We start from the raw sequence: 15,045 nt of genomic DNA, 5'->3' as shown, positions 1-15,045 counted from the left end.
CAAATTACTGTGGATGCTGGAATCTGAAACAAAAATAGAAAATACTGGACAATCTCAGCAGGTCTGTGGAGAGAAAAGGGAGCTAACGCTTTGAGTCTGGATGGCTTGTGTCAAAACTAGAGAAAACTGGAATGAGGGTCAGATTTATACTGTTGTGGAGGAGAGGCGTGGAGCAGTGGGGCTGGATAGAGAGCCAGCGATAGGTGGAGATTGACAAAGATGTCGTGGACAGAAAGACAAAGGGGATGGAAATGGGCGTTATCAAGGCTAAGAAGGGTGCTAATAGTGGCGCATTAAAATATCAATGTGGCAGAACAAAGGTAAGCAGTTTGTCAAAGGACAACTAGAAACAGGGAGCAAATGGCTCAAATGGGGTGGGGTGGGGGGGGAGACAATGGTGAGGGAAAAACAGATGAATGGAATAAATGAAAATGAATTGCTAGAAATAAAATTGGGGTGAAGGTGGAGGATAGAGTTCGCAGTCACAAGTTGTTTAACTCAGTGTTAAGTCCGGAAGACTGCAAGGTGCCTAATCGGAAGATGAGGTGCTTTTTCTCCAATTTGCATTGCAGCAGGTCAAGGACGGGCATGTGGATGTGAGAGCAGGATGGTGAGTTGAAATGACGAGCGGCAGGAAGGTCTGGGTAGTGCCCAGTCTATCCACAGAAGTAGAGAGGTCAAGGAAGGAAAGGGATGAGTCGGAGATAGACATGTGAAGGTGAGGGATGGAAATTGGAAGTAAAATTAATACATTTTTTCAGGTCCAGATGGGAACATGAAGCAGCACCGAAACAGCTGTCAATGTTCCAATAAAAGGGTTGTGGGATGGGGCCGGAGTGAGACCAGAAGATGGAATGTTCCACATATCCCATAAAGTGACAGGCAAAACTGGGACTCATTACTGGTTTGGAGGAAATTAGATATGTTAAAGGAGAAATTGTTGAGTGAGAGGGCAAGTTCAGTCAGTCGGAGGAGAGTGGTGGTGGATGGGAATTGTTCAGGACTCTGTCCGAGGAAGAACCGGAAAGCCCTCAGACCATCCTGGTGGGGATTGAAGGTATAAAGGGTTTGGACATCCATGGTAAAAAGAGGCGGTTAGGGCTGGGACATTGGAAGTTGTTGATATGATGTAGGGCATCGGAGGAATCGCGGATGTAGGAGGAGAGAATATGGATCAAGATAGGAAGAAATGAGTTCAGTGGGGCAGGAACAGGCTGACACGATGGGTCTACCAGGACAGTCCTGTTTGTGGATTTTGGGGAGGAGATAGAAGCGAGCTGTCCAGGGTTGGGAGACTATGAGATTGGAAGCTGTTGAGGAAAGATCTCCAGAGGAGATGAGGTCAGGGACAGTTCTGGAAACAATGGCTTGTTCTTGGATGGTGTGGTCATGTCCAGGGGAAGTAGGAGGAAGTGTCTGAGAGTTGGCGCTCAACCTCTGCGAGGTAAAGGTCAATATGTCAGACAACAACAGCCTCACCCTTGTCGTCGGATTTGATGACAAAGTTAGGGTTGGACCTGAGAGAGTGGAATGCAGCAAGTTCAGAAGGCGACAAGTTTGAGTGGATGAGGGGCGCAGAGAAATTGAGACGGTCGATGTCACGTCAACAGTTCTCAATGAAAAGATTAAGAGCAGGTACGCGGCCAGAGGGAGGGATCCAGGTGGATTGAGAATAATGGAGGCAGATAAAAGGATCTGTTGAATGGGGGGGGGAGGAGGGGTGGGGGTGGGGGGGGGGGGGGGGGGGAGAGACTCCTGCCTGAAGAAGTAAGCATGGAGGCGAAGGCAGCGGAACAAGAATTCATCATGTCAAGCCCGAAATACGACAGGGGGGGGGTGTCGATGGGGGCAGATAGCAAAGTGGAATCAAGACTACAACAGCCATGATATTGAATGGCAGAGCAGGTCTTAAGGACTAATTGGCCCACTCCTGTTATTAAATTCTGTGTTCCTATGTTTGAAATTTTGTTAATCTTTTATTGTAGAAAATACGTATGGAGGCACATGTTAATTTTTCAGTACTTTGGCACATTACCCGAGACCTTCTTATCAACAAGGCTTCCTCTTTTAATCGCACTTTTGACAGGTTAGTAAATTTAAAAGGTAAATGGTATTTTAAATATTGGCCTTTTAAGTTGATTACTGTACAATAAATTTTCTGAAGCTTGCTTTGATATATTTGTGGAACAGAGAGATACTTTACAGAATCCTTCCTTGAGGAGATTTAATACAATAAGTAGAAATGAATTCTATTCAATCTGTGAAAGGAATAAGATTGAAAATGTTTTCTATCTTTTTTTGAAAATACCCATTTTTCATTCCAAATGTATTTCCTTAGGAGGAAATCAGAATTGTAGAAATTTACACTTTGTAATTTAAGGGCAAGTGTGCTGCTGTTTGTTTTATTCAGGCTTTTACTAAATGTTCTGCTAAATTGTTGATGCTCACACATAGGCCAGGATTTTCCAGCCCCCCCTGGGTGGGTTTCCCACCACCAGCGGGATCTTCTGGTCCAACTGAAGTCAGTGGCCATTTGTGTTGATTGGCGGCCGTGCCACCTGGGGAACCCACTTGCCGATGACAAACTGCCTCTGGCACCAGAAAACCCGCTGTGGGACCAGGATATTCCTGTCATAGTTATAGGTCCTCCAGCTAACGGTGTGAATATAAGATACCTCTGATTTCTGTTTCCTCTTCCATCCTTTTCACACCATTCCCAAAAACAATTTTTGTGAAAACATCTTTACCTTTGGCTTTACTATTAACTGTTCGGAATTTGCACCATGTGATGTCCATGAAAGTACTTAAGAGTCAAGTCAGTTTTTAAAATAATAATCTTTATTATTGTCACAAGTAGGCTTACATTAACACTGCAATGAATTTACTGTGAAAAGCCCCTAGTCGCCACACTCTGGCGCCTGTTCGGGTACACTGAGGGAGAATTCAGAATGTCCAATTCACCTAACAAGCACGTCTTTCGGGACTTGTGGGAGGAAACCCACACAGACCCGGGGAGGATGTGCAGACTCCTCTCAGACAGTGACCCAAGTGGGAATCGATTCTGGGACCCTGGCGCTGTTAAACAACCGTGCTAACCACAGTACTACCGTGCTGTTTTAATTTACAAAGAGTCTTTCACTGGAATTTCTGCATTACAACGGAAATAATAACTTGGGGAAGACTTTACTTGAAGGCTAGATATCAAAAGGTTTGCTCATTTTACAAAGGTCATTGCTTGTCATGGTTGCGTTGCAGATAGGCAAGCAGTTGCTACTAAAAACAGTTAGAAATGGTGGTGTATAGTGTATGTTTGTGCTGAAGTTAAAATGTAGTCACAATGCACTCACAATTTACTTTGTGCTGTAAGGAGTTCCTAATATTGGTCTACTATAAGGAGTATTAAGAGATGCTTGTGGATTGTTAAAAGGGTCAGCAAGGACCACCACCCTTGGGTAGGAGAGAGGTTTACTTTGGGGCCAAGTTGACTCTAAGATGCCATTCCTGTCATGGATTTCTCAACAGCTTGATTTGGAAACTGAAGCAATAAGCATAGTAATGAGGTTGGGCTGAAAAAAATTGAACTTTGACCACCTCTATTGATAATGGACAAATATCTGGAGTAATTGAGGAAAAAATTCAAGTGTGACATCCAAGATGGAGGGGGTGGAGGAAATATATCTTGCCACCAGTTCAAAAGGATATGAAATATTTTGTTGTTTTGAGTGTAAGGAACCTTGTTTTAAGGATATAATATAAATAATGGTAAGTGATTACTTTCCATATACACACAATTCCAATCCACACAAATCAAGAAAAGATGAACAGTTTAGGATAGCCCTAGTTGCAAGTCTGAGGTCGGGCGCAGGGAGAGGTCGGTGGTGGGGAGTGGTCTGAGGTCGGGCTTGGGGAGCGGTCTGAGGTCGGGCGTGGGGAGCGGTCTGAGGTCGGGCGTGGGGAGCGGTCTGAGGTCGGCTGTGGGAAGAGGTCTGAGGTCAGGCGCGAGGAAAGGTCTGAGGTCAGGTGCAGGGAGAGATCGCAAGTCTGAGGTCGGGCGTGGGGAGTGGTCTGAGGTCAGGCGTGGGGAGTGGTCTGAGGTCGGGCGTGGGGAGCGGTCTGAGGTCAGGCGTGGGGAGCGGTCTGAGGTCGGGCGTGGGGAGGGGTCTGAGGTGGGGCGAGGGGAACGGTCTGAGGTCGGGCGTGGGGAGCGGTCTGATGTCGGGCGTGGGGAGCGGCCTGAGGTCGGGCGTGGGGAGCGGTCTGAGGTCGGACGCAGGGAGAGGCCGCAAGTCGGATGTCGGGCGCGAGAGAGGCCACAAGACAAAAGGTGGGCCAGAGGTCAGGCCCTGGTGGAAGTCGGGCGCTGGGTTAGGCCACAGGCTGAAGGTTGGAAGAGACCGCAGGCAAGGGGTTGATCGAGGGGGGAGGCCTGCCGGAGAGGTTGGGTATGGGGTCGGAGGTCGGCCGTCGGCTGGAGGTCGGATGCAGGGGGAACTGAAGTCCGACGAAGGTAGCGGGGAGTGGAGAGCAGGGGCCAGGCGCGAGGGGACAGGCCACAAGTCATTGGGGCAGGGATGGGAAGCATCTGCAGTGATCTGGAAGATTCAAGAGCATGAGGTTCTTGAAGCAGGATGGACATCAATGTAAGTATTTCAACGACCTGGTATAATGCTCTTGTGTTTTTTTTCTGATGAGGAAACTCCAGTTTCAACATTGTTTCCGAAGGGAGCTGATGTGTCACATAAAGTCGATTCATTTAAAGTCACAGTTTTCAAGAGCACAAACACAAAATGTCTGCCGGCTGCTGTATGCGTAATGTGTATGTCACTGACTCCAAAATCCATGCCATTGGATTCACAGAATGGTTACAACACAGAAGGAGGCCATTTGGCCTGTCATTTCTGTGCTGGTCCTCTGAAGAAACAAATCACCGTTGATAGAAATTGGCATTCTAGTTAGCTATAGATGATATAGGTAAAAGGTTTAATTGAGAACTCATTAAGAGTAATTAACTAAATCATATTAACCATGAGAGTGAGGAAAGTCAAATAGCTGGGAACATTTTGCAAATTGCTTGTGACTTGCGAGAAACTGAAGGAACAGTGATGTCAGCTGGCTGAAAGGCCCCATTGTGTGAAAGAACGGGCAGTTCCATTTCTATGGAAACAGCCAGTCTGGCGAGATACTTTCTTATCAAAAACTGTGTTTCTCCAATAATGTCTAGATGCATTTGTGGATAAGTTGGAAAATTGGCAGGCGATGGTATGGGAAAATTTGTACCAAAATATTTAAATACCATATCTCTCTTAAATTGACAGACAGACAGTTTGGCCGAATTGAGTGAATTATAAATTAGTTAAAGCCAATCACAGCTGTAAAGAAGGTGAGACCTTAAGCCATAATCTCCTCAAGAATCACTTGTCGGGACTTCCGGGTGCGGCTATGCAGAGCTAGGTCGCATATTCGGCAGCTCCCACTTGGAACGGACTTTTGGGCTCTTTTACAGGGCCCCCACGGCATTTGTTTGACATTTCCCGGTGTGGGAAGAAGGCTGCAGCATTCCCCTGACAGTGTCCCCCAGGAGTGTTGTGTCTTTTGGCTACCAGACCCGGCAGAAACAGTGAAAGATTTGGCTTGAGCTGCAGCAATAGACAGAGGCCTCTCCAGCATGCAGACGGGGGAAGAGCAAGCTTAAAGCTGCAATCTGGCTTGACTCTATCAAAGGTGAATTCTAGCAGCAGAGGGAACAACTGTGAAAAGATCTACAAGGACCATTGAAGAAGCAGAGGCGAGGCTTCTGGTGGCGGCCATGGAGGAGTAGGTCGCGCATTCGGCAGCTCCCGTCTGGAGCCGACTCTCAGACCTTTTTCAGGAGTTTCCATAGACATTTTGTGGCAGACTGGTGAAGCAACCACTGCCAACTTCTATGAAACGGACCAGAAGTGTAACGGCCAAAGGAGCGGCACTGGAGCAACGGGAGAAGCGAGGGAAAGAAAACAAAATGGCGGCAGCCAGGGACAAAGGGGAGCTGCAGGAGTTCATCAAGCGCTGCTTCGAGGAGCAGCGCGAGGAGATGCGCAAAGAGATGTTGGCGCCTATGCTTTCGGCAATTGAAGGACTCGGGATCACGCAGAAGGCCCACGAAGCTAAGATCCAGGAGGTACAGAAAAGAGTCAGTCAGAACGAGGACGAGCTCGTGGGCCTGGCGGTGAGAGTGGAGCAGAACGAGGCGCTACACAAGAGGTGGGTGGGAAGACTCGAAGACCTGGAGAACAGGTCGAGGAGAAAGAATCTGCGAAACATGGGTCTCCCTGAGGGAGTGGAGGGGGCTGATGCCGGGGCATACGCGAGCACAATGCTCGAGGCGATGATGGGCACGAAGGCCCCTTCGAGGCCGCTGGAGTTGGACGGGGCACATCGGGTGCTGGCGAAGAAGCCCCAGGCAAATGAGCCGCCAAGGGCAATGGTGGTGAGGTTCCACCGGTTCACGGACAGAGAGTGGGTCCTGAGATGGGCCAAGAAGGAGCGGAGCAGTAAGTGGGACAATGCAGAGATCCGAATATACCCGGACAGGAGCATGGAGGTTGCAAAGCGGAGAGCGGGTTTCAACCGGGCCAAAGCGGCGTTGTACCGGAAAGAAGTGAAATTCGGAATGCTGCAGCCAGCGCGACTGTGGGTCACATACAAGGGCCAACACTATTACTTCGAAACGCCTGAAGAGGTGTGGACCTTTGTACAAGCCGAAAAGTTGGACTCTAACTGAGGGTTTGTGAGGGTGGGGGGGATGTTTTGGGGTTTGATGTGTGATGGTTGTTGTATATAGGGGGTCAATCACGCGCAGGAAATGTTACATGGGCTGGGGGAGAGAGACAAGGCCACGACAGGAGCTGCGCCAGAGGGGGCGGAGCGGGCTATGGAAAGCGCGGGGTTTTTTCCCGTGCGCGGGAAGAAAGGCGGGAAGGGGAACAAAGGAATGCATATGGATTGGGAGACTCCCACGCGGGGAGGTCAATGGGACGGCGGGGGAAGCCGGGGTCAGCAGGCGTCAGCTGACTTACTGGAGTGACATGGGGGGAGCAAAAAAGCTAGACAGGGGTCTAGCGGGGGAAGGGGGGGGGGGGGGGGGGGGTTGCTGCTGCACTGGCCGAAAGGGAATGGGACATAGAAGAGGTGGTCGGGACGGGGGCCCCCCCTCTGGGGGACTGGAGGGTGAGGGAGGCGTGGACACGGGACTGGCCCAGAAAAGGAGATGGCTAGTCGGCGGGGATTGGGGGGGGGGGGGGGGTGAGAACCCCTCCAATCCTGCTGATAACGTGGAACGTGAGGGGCCTGAATGGGCTGGTGAAGAGGGCTCGAGTGTTCGCGCACTTAAAGGGACTGAAGGCGGATGTGGCCATGCTCCAAGAGACACACCTGAAGGTGGCGGACCAGGTCAGGTTGAGAAAGGGATGGGTAGGACAGGTATTCCACTTGGGACTGGACGCGGAGAATAGAAGGGTGGCAATATTGGTGGGAAAGCGGGTGTCATTTGAGGCCAAGACTATTGTAGCGGACAATGGAGGGCGATATATAATGGTGAGCGGTAGGCTGCAAGGGACGTGGGTGGTGTTGCTAAACGTATACGCCCCGAACTGGGATGATGCAGGATTCATGAAGCGCATGTTGGGGCGCATTCCGGACCTGGAGATAGGAGGCCTGATAATGGGAGGGGACTTCAATACAGTGTTGGATCCAGCAGTGGACCGCTCCAAATCAAGGACTGGAAAGAGGCCGGCGACGGCCAAGGTACTTAGGGGGTTTATGGATCAGATGGGGGGAGTGGACCCATGGCGGTTTGCAAGGCCGCAGGCCAGGGAATTTTCTTTCTTCTCCCATGTACACAAAGCCTACTCCCGGATAGATTTCTTTGTTCTGGGTAGGGCACTCATCCCGAGGGTGGAGGGGACGGAGTATTCGGCTATAGCCGTTTCGGACCATGCCCCACACTGGGTGGAACTGGAGCTGGGAGAGGAGAGGGGCCAACGCCCGTTGTGGCGGCTGGATGTGGGACTGCTGGCGGACGAGGTGGTGTGTGGGAAGGTGAGGGGGTGTATCGAAAGGTACTTGGAGGCCAACGACAACGGGGAGGTGCGGGTGGGGGTGGTATGGGAGGCGTTGAAGGCGGTGATCAGGGGAGAGCTAATCTCCATCAGGGCTCATAGGGAGAAGACAGGGCATGGAAAGGGAGAGGTTAGTGGGGGAGATTTTGAGAGTGGACAGGAGATACGCAGAGGCCCCGGAGGAAAGATTACTTGGGGAAAGACGACGGCTCCAGACGGAGTTTGACCTGTTGACTACAGGGAAGGCGGAGGCACAGTGGAGGAATGCGCAGGGGGCGACCTACGAGTATGGGGAAAAGGCTAGTCGGATGCTGGCACACCAGCTCCGTAAGAGGATGGCAGCGAGGGAAATAGGGGGAGTCAAAGGTGGAAGGGGAGCCACGGTTCGGAGTGCAACGAAAATAAACGAGGTATTCAAGGCCTTTTATGAATAGCTGTACAGATCCCAGCCCCCAGCGGGGGAAGAGGGGATGAGACGGTTCCTAGATCAGCTGAGAATTCCGAGGGTGGAGGAGCAAGAGGTGGCTGGTTTGGGGGCACCAATTGGGTTGGAGGAGCTGAGCAAGGGTTTGGGGAGCATGCAGGCGGGGAAGGCCCCGGGACTCGACGGATTCCCGGTGGAGTTCTACAGGAAGTACGCAGACCTGTTGGCCCCGCTACTGGTGAGGACCTTTAATGAGGCAAGAGAGGAGGGGACCCTGCCCCCGACAATGTCGGAAGCGACAATTTCTTTGATCCTAAAGCGGGACAAGGACCCACTGTAATGTGGATCGTATAGGCCGATCTCGCTCCTCAATGTGGATGCAAAGTTGCTGGCAAAAGTGCTGGCCACGAGGATCAAGGACTGTGTCCCGGGGGTAATCCACGAGGACCAGACGGGATTTGTAAAGGGCAGGCAGCTAAACACCAATGTGCAGCGGCTCTTAAACGTGATAATGATGCCATCGGAGGAGGGAGAGACGGAGATAGTGGCAGCTATGGACGCGGAGAAGGCCTTTGACCGAGTAGAGTGGAAGTACCTCTGGGAGGTGCTGCGCAGGTTTGGGTTCGGGGTAGGGTTTATCAATTGGGTTAAGCTCCTTTACAGAGCCCCGATGGCAAGTGTACTGACGAACCGGCGGAGGTCGGAGTACTTTCGACTGTACCGAGGGACGAGGCAGGGGTGCCCCCTGTCCCCCCTGTTGTTCGCATTGGCGATCGAACCATTGGCCATGTCATTGAGGGAGTCTAATAAATGGAAGGGGGTGGTCCGTGGGGGAGAAGAGCATCGGGTGTCGCTGTATGCGGATGATCTGTTGCTGTACGTGGCGGATCCAATGGAGGGGATGGTGGAGGTCATGCAGACTCTAAGGGAGTTTGGGGAGTTTTCGGGCTATAAGCTCAATGTAGGGAAGAGTGAGCTCTTTGTATTACAGGCGGGGGACGAAGAAAGAGGGATAGGGGACCTACCGCTGAGGAGGGCGGAGGGGATCTTTCGGTATCTGGGGATCCAGATAGCCAGGAGTTGGGGGACCTTCCATAAACTGAATCTGACGAGGTTGGTGGAGCAAATGGAGGAGGATTTCAAAAGATGGGACATGTTACCGCTCTCGCTGGCGGGTAGAGTGCAGTCGGTCAAAATGGTGGTCCTTCCGAGGTTTCTGTTTGTGTTTCAGTGCCTTCCCATCGTGATCACTAAGGCCTTTTTTAAGAGAGTAGGCAGGAGTATTATGGGGTTTGTGTGAGCGAATAAGACCCCGAGAGTAAGGAGAGGGTTCCTGGAACGCAGTAGGGACCGAGGAGGGTTGGCGCTGCCAAACCTGGGGAGCTACTACTGGGCAGCAAATGTGGCGATGATCTGCAAGTGGGTTATGGAGGGAGAGGGGGCGGCATGGAAGAGGATGGAGATGGCGTCCTGTAAAGGAACGAGCCTGGGGGCGTTGGTGACAGCACCGCTGCCGCTCTCGCCGACAAAGTATACCACGAGCCCGGTGGTGGCCGCAACGCTAAGGATCTGGGGCCAGTGGAGACGGCACCGGGGTGCAATGGGAGCATCGGTGTGGTCCCCGATCAGGGGTAACCACTGGTTTGTCCCGGGGAAAATGGACGTGGGGTTCCAGAGCTGGCATCGGGCGGGGATTGGAAGAATGGGGGACCTGTTCATCGACGGGACGTTTGCGAGCCTAGGGGCACTGGAGGAGAAGTTCGAGTTACCCCCGGGAAATGCCTTTAGATATATGCAGGTGAGGGCTTTTGTGAGGCGACAGGTGAGGGAATTCCCGTTGCTCCCGACACAAGAAGTTCAAGATAGGGTGATCTCGGGTGTATGGGTCGGGGAGGGCAAGGTGTCGGAAATACACCAGGAGTTGAGAGAAGAGGGGGAAGCACTGGTAGAAGAGTTGAAGGGTAAATGGGAGGAGGAGCTGGGGGAGGAGATCGAGGAAGGTCTGTGGGCTGATGCCCTAGGTAGGGTTAATTCCTCCTCCTCGTGTGCCAGGCTCAGCCTGATACTATTTAAGGTGGTCCACAGAGCGCACTTGACGGGGGCGAGGTTGAGTAGGTTCTTTGGGGTAGAGGACAGATGTGGAAGGTGCTCAGGGAGCCCGGCGAACCATGTCCATATGTTTTGGTCATGCCCGGCACTGGAGGGGTTCTGGAGAGGAGTGGCGGGAGCAATATCTCAGGTGGTGAATGTCCGGGTCAAGCCAAGCTGGGGGCTAGCAATATTTGGAGTAGTGGACGAACCGGGAGTGCAGGAGGCGAAAGAGGCCGGCATTCTGGCCTTTGCGTCCCTAGTAGCCCGGCGAAGGATCTTGCTAATGTGGAAGGAGGCGAAACCCCCTAACCTGGAGGCCTGGATAAATGATATGGCTGGGTTCATAAAGTTGGAGAGGATTAAGTTCGCCTTGAGAGGGTCTGCGCAGGGGTTCTACAGGCGGTGGCAACCGTTCGTAGTCTATCTCGCGGAGCGTTAGAGGAAGGTCGGTCAGCAGCAGCAGCAACCTTGGAGGGGGGGCGGGGGGGGGAGGGGGGTGGGAAAGGGGGGACTGCCTGGGAGGGTGGATGAGCAAGAGATAACATGAAGGGTTGGGGAAACTGCCACGTACGGGTGAGGGCCAGTGTACAAAGCTGTGTAAATATATCATTTTGCCATGTATATATCTTGCTCTGCGCGATTTCTCGTTTTTTTTTGTTACGAGGGGGGCGGGTTATTGTTTGTAAGGGAGAAAAATTGTGTTAAAAAACTTTAATAAATATTTTTTTTTTTTAAAGAATCACTTGTCGGGATGGAAAAATCCATCTCGGAATCAATCCATCTCTTTGTGAAACTTATTTTCTTTGCTTGCTTTTGCTAAATTGCCATCTTTCTTTTGTTTAAATCACTTAGTCATTTTGTCCTGTGTATTATGATTTGAAGAATTACCACGATTTGTAATTGAATGAAAACTCAACTACTGTATTCGCTAAAGACAATCAAACTGACCTAATCTTGTATTGACAAATAAAGTTTACCAGTGGCACAAGCTGACAAATAAAGTTCAACTGAACTTTGCTAAAAAACACAGACTTGCCCTCTGTTATTTGGGAACTAAGAAGGGATAATGGGTATCCAGGGTTCCGAATAGCCACAGAGATCCATCAACCGTGTACCACTCCCCTGCCTTTCTCCCCAGCCCTGCAGCATTTCTCCTGTTTATTGCCTTTTGAATGCCTCAATCGATGCTGTCTCCATTACACTCTAGGGCAGTGCATTTCAGATCTTAAATTCTCATGTCGCTATTGCTTCTTTTGCCAATTACCTCAAATCTTTGCCTTCTAATTCTTTTTTTAAAATATTTTTATTCAATTTTTCGGTCAAACAAAGACAGTACAAAATTTTCCCTTTTGCAACTTTAAAACAATATAAATAATGATGATGACCGTTTTTTTTTTAAGAATAAATAATATATTAACTGGATGGCAACTGCCAGCAACAAAAAAAAATAAAAACTAGCCAATATCCAAAATAATAAAGTCACAAAAAACAATATAAATAACTCATATACAAACACCTGTACAAAACCCCTGAGGGCCCGGATGCCCCCCCCCCCCTCCCCCCTGGGTTGCTGCTGCTACCTTTCCCATTTCCCTTATCGTTCTGCGAGATAGTCGAGGAACGGTTGCCACCGCCTGGTAAACCCTTGAGCCGAACCTCTTAGTGCGTATTTTATCCGCTCCAATTTTATAAACCCCGCCATGTCGTTTATCCAGGCCTCCACGCCTGGGGGTTTAGCTTCTTTCCACATAAGAAATATCCTTCGCCGGGCTACTAGGGACGCAAAGGCTAAAACATCAGCCTCTCTCGCCTCCTGCACTCCCGGCTCGTCCGTAACCCCAAATATCGCCAACCCCCAGCCTGGCTCGACCCGGACCCCCACCACCCTTGAAAGCACATTCGCCACCCCCACCCAGAACCCATGCAGTACCGGGCATGACCAAAACATGTGGGTGTGGTTCGCTGGGCTTCCCGCGCATCTCCCGCACCTATCCTCCACTCCAAAAAATCTACTTAACCTTGCTCCAGTCATGTGCGCCCTATGTAGAACCTTGAATTGTATCAGGCTGAGCCTGGCGCATGAGGACGAAGAGTTTACCCTACTTAAGGCATCTGCCCACAGCCCCTCCTCAATCTCTTCCCCGAGCTCCTCTTCCCATTTTCCCTTCAGCTCCTCCACCATCGTCTCCCCCTCGTCTCTCATTTCTCTGTATATATCTGACACCCTACCATCCCCCACCCATGCCCCCGAAATCACTCTGTCTTGAATCTCTTGCGCCGGGAGCCGCGGAAATTCCCTCACCTGTTGCCTCGCAAAAGCCCTCAGTTGCATATATCGAAATGCATTCCCCGGTGGCAACCCATATTTTTCTGTCAGCGCTCCCAGACTCGCAAACGTCCCGCCTCGGAACAAATCCTTCTATTTCACAATCCCTGCTCTCTGCCAAGCTTTAAATCCCCCATCTATCTTCCCCGGGACGAACCTGTGGTTGTTTCTTATCGGGGACCTCACCGAGGTACCCGTCACTCCCTTATGTCGTCTCCACTGCCCCCAAATTTTCAGCGTTGCCATAACCACTGGACTTGTGGTGTATTTCTTCGGGGAGAATGGTAAAGGCGCCGTCGCTAATGCTTTTAGGCTGGTTCCCCTACAGGACGCCATCTCTAGTCTTTTCCACGCCGCTCCCTCCCCTTCCCCCATCCACTTGCATACCATTGATATGTTGGCGGCCCAATAATAGTCACTTAAACTCGGCAGTGCCAGTCCCCCCCCCTATCCCTACTACGCTGCAGGAACCCCCTCTTCACTCTTGGGGTCTTCCCAGCCCACACAAAACTCATAATGCTCTTATCCACTTTCTTGAAAAAGGCCTTTGTAATCATCACAGGGAGGCACTGGAACACAAAAAGAAACCGCGGAAGGACCACCATTTTAACCGTCTGCACCCTACCCGCCAGTGACAGGAGCACCATGTCCCATCTCCTAAAGTCCTCTTCCACCTGCTCCACCAATAGAACATAGAACATAGAACAATACAGCGCAGTACAGGCCCTTCGGCCCACGATGTTGCACCGAAACAAAAGCCATCCAACCTACACTATGCCATTATCATCCATATGTTTATCCAATAAACTATTAAATGCCCTCAATGTTGGCGAGTTCACTACTGTAGCAGGTAGGGCATTCCACGGCCTCACTACTCTTTGCGTAAAGAACCTACCTCTGACCTCTGTCCTATATCTATTACCCCTCAGTTTAAAGTTATGTCCCCTCGTGCCAGCCATATCCATCCGCGGGAGAAGGCTCTCACTGTCCACCCTATCCAACCCCCTGATCATTTTGTATGCCTCTATTAAGTCTCCTCTTAACCTTCTTCTCTCCAACGAAAACAACCTCAAGTCCATCAGCCTTTCCTCGTAAGATTTTCCCTCCATACCAGGCAACATCCTGGTAAATCTCCTCTGCACCCGCTCCAAAGCCTCCACGTCCTTCCTATAATGCGGTGACCAGAACTGTACGCAATACTCCAAATGCGGCCGTACCAGAGTTCTGTACAGCTGCAACATGACCTCCTGACTCCGGAACTCAATCCCTCTACCAATAAAGGCCAACACTCCATAGGCCTTCTTCACAACCCTATCAACCTGGGTGGCAACTTTCAGGGATCTATGTACATGGACACCTAGATCCCTCTGCTCATCCACACTTTCAAGAACTTTACCATTAGCCAAATATTCCGCATTCCTGTTATTCCTTCCAAAGTGAATCACCTCACACTTCTCTACATTAAACTCCATTTGCCACCTCTCGGCCCAGCTCTGCAGCTTATCTATATCCCTCTGTAATCTGCTACATCCTTCCACACTATCGACAACACCACCGACTTTAGTATCGTCTGCAAATTTACTCACCCACCCTTCTGCGCCTTCCTCTAGGTCATTGATAAAAATGACAAACAGCAACGGCCCCAGAACAGATCCTTGTGGTACTCCACTTGTGACTGTACTCCATTCTGAACATTTCCCATCAACCACCACCCTCTGTCTTCTTTCAGCTAGCCAATTTCTGATCCACATCTCTAAATCACCCTCAATCCCCAGCCTCCGTATTTTCTGCAATAGCCTACCGTGGGGAACCTTATCAAACGCTTTGCTGAAATCCATATACACCACATCAACTGCTCTACCCTCATCTACCTGTTCAGTCACCTTCTCAAAGAACTCAATAAGGTTTGTGAGGCATGACCTACCCTTCACAAAGCCATGCTGACTATCCCTGATCATATTATTCCTATCTAGATGATTATAAATTTTGTCTCTTATAATCCCCTCCAAGACTTTACCCACTACAGACGTGAGGCTCACCGGCCTATAGTTGCCGGGGTTGTCTCTGCTCCCCTTTTTGAACAAAGGGACCACATTTGCTGTCCTCCA

General features: G+C 50.5%; 1 protein-coding gene across 9 annotated transcripts in view; it reads left to right on the top strand.

Moving 5' to 3' along the window:
- dop1a (DOP1 leucine zipper like protein A) overlaps positions 1 to 15,045 on the top strand; it is a 431,858-nt gene that overhangs the window by 201,998 nt on the left and 214,815 nt on the right. For all 9 annotated transcript variants that reach the window (XM_072502754.1, XM_072502737.1, XM_072502731.1 and 6 more), the window contains one exon: positions 1,986 to 2,086. In XM_072502754.1, the coding sequence (XP_072358855.1) occupies positions 1,986 to 2,086 (101 nt within the window). The remainder of the gene's footprint in view (positions 1 to 1,985; positions 2,087 to 15,045) is intronic.

This window comes from Scyliorhinus torazame, chromosome 1 (genome assembly GCF_047496885.1).
Source record: "Scyliorhinus torazame isolate Kashiwa2021f chromosome 1, sScyTor2.1, whole genome shotgun sequence".
NCBI classification, from domain to species: Eukaryota; Metazoa; Chordata; class Chondrichthyes; order Carcharhiniformes; family Scyliorhinidae; genus Scyliorhinus; species Scyliorhinus torazame.
This window is presented reverse-complemented; position numbering and strand designations above follow the sequence as displayed.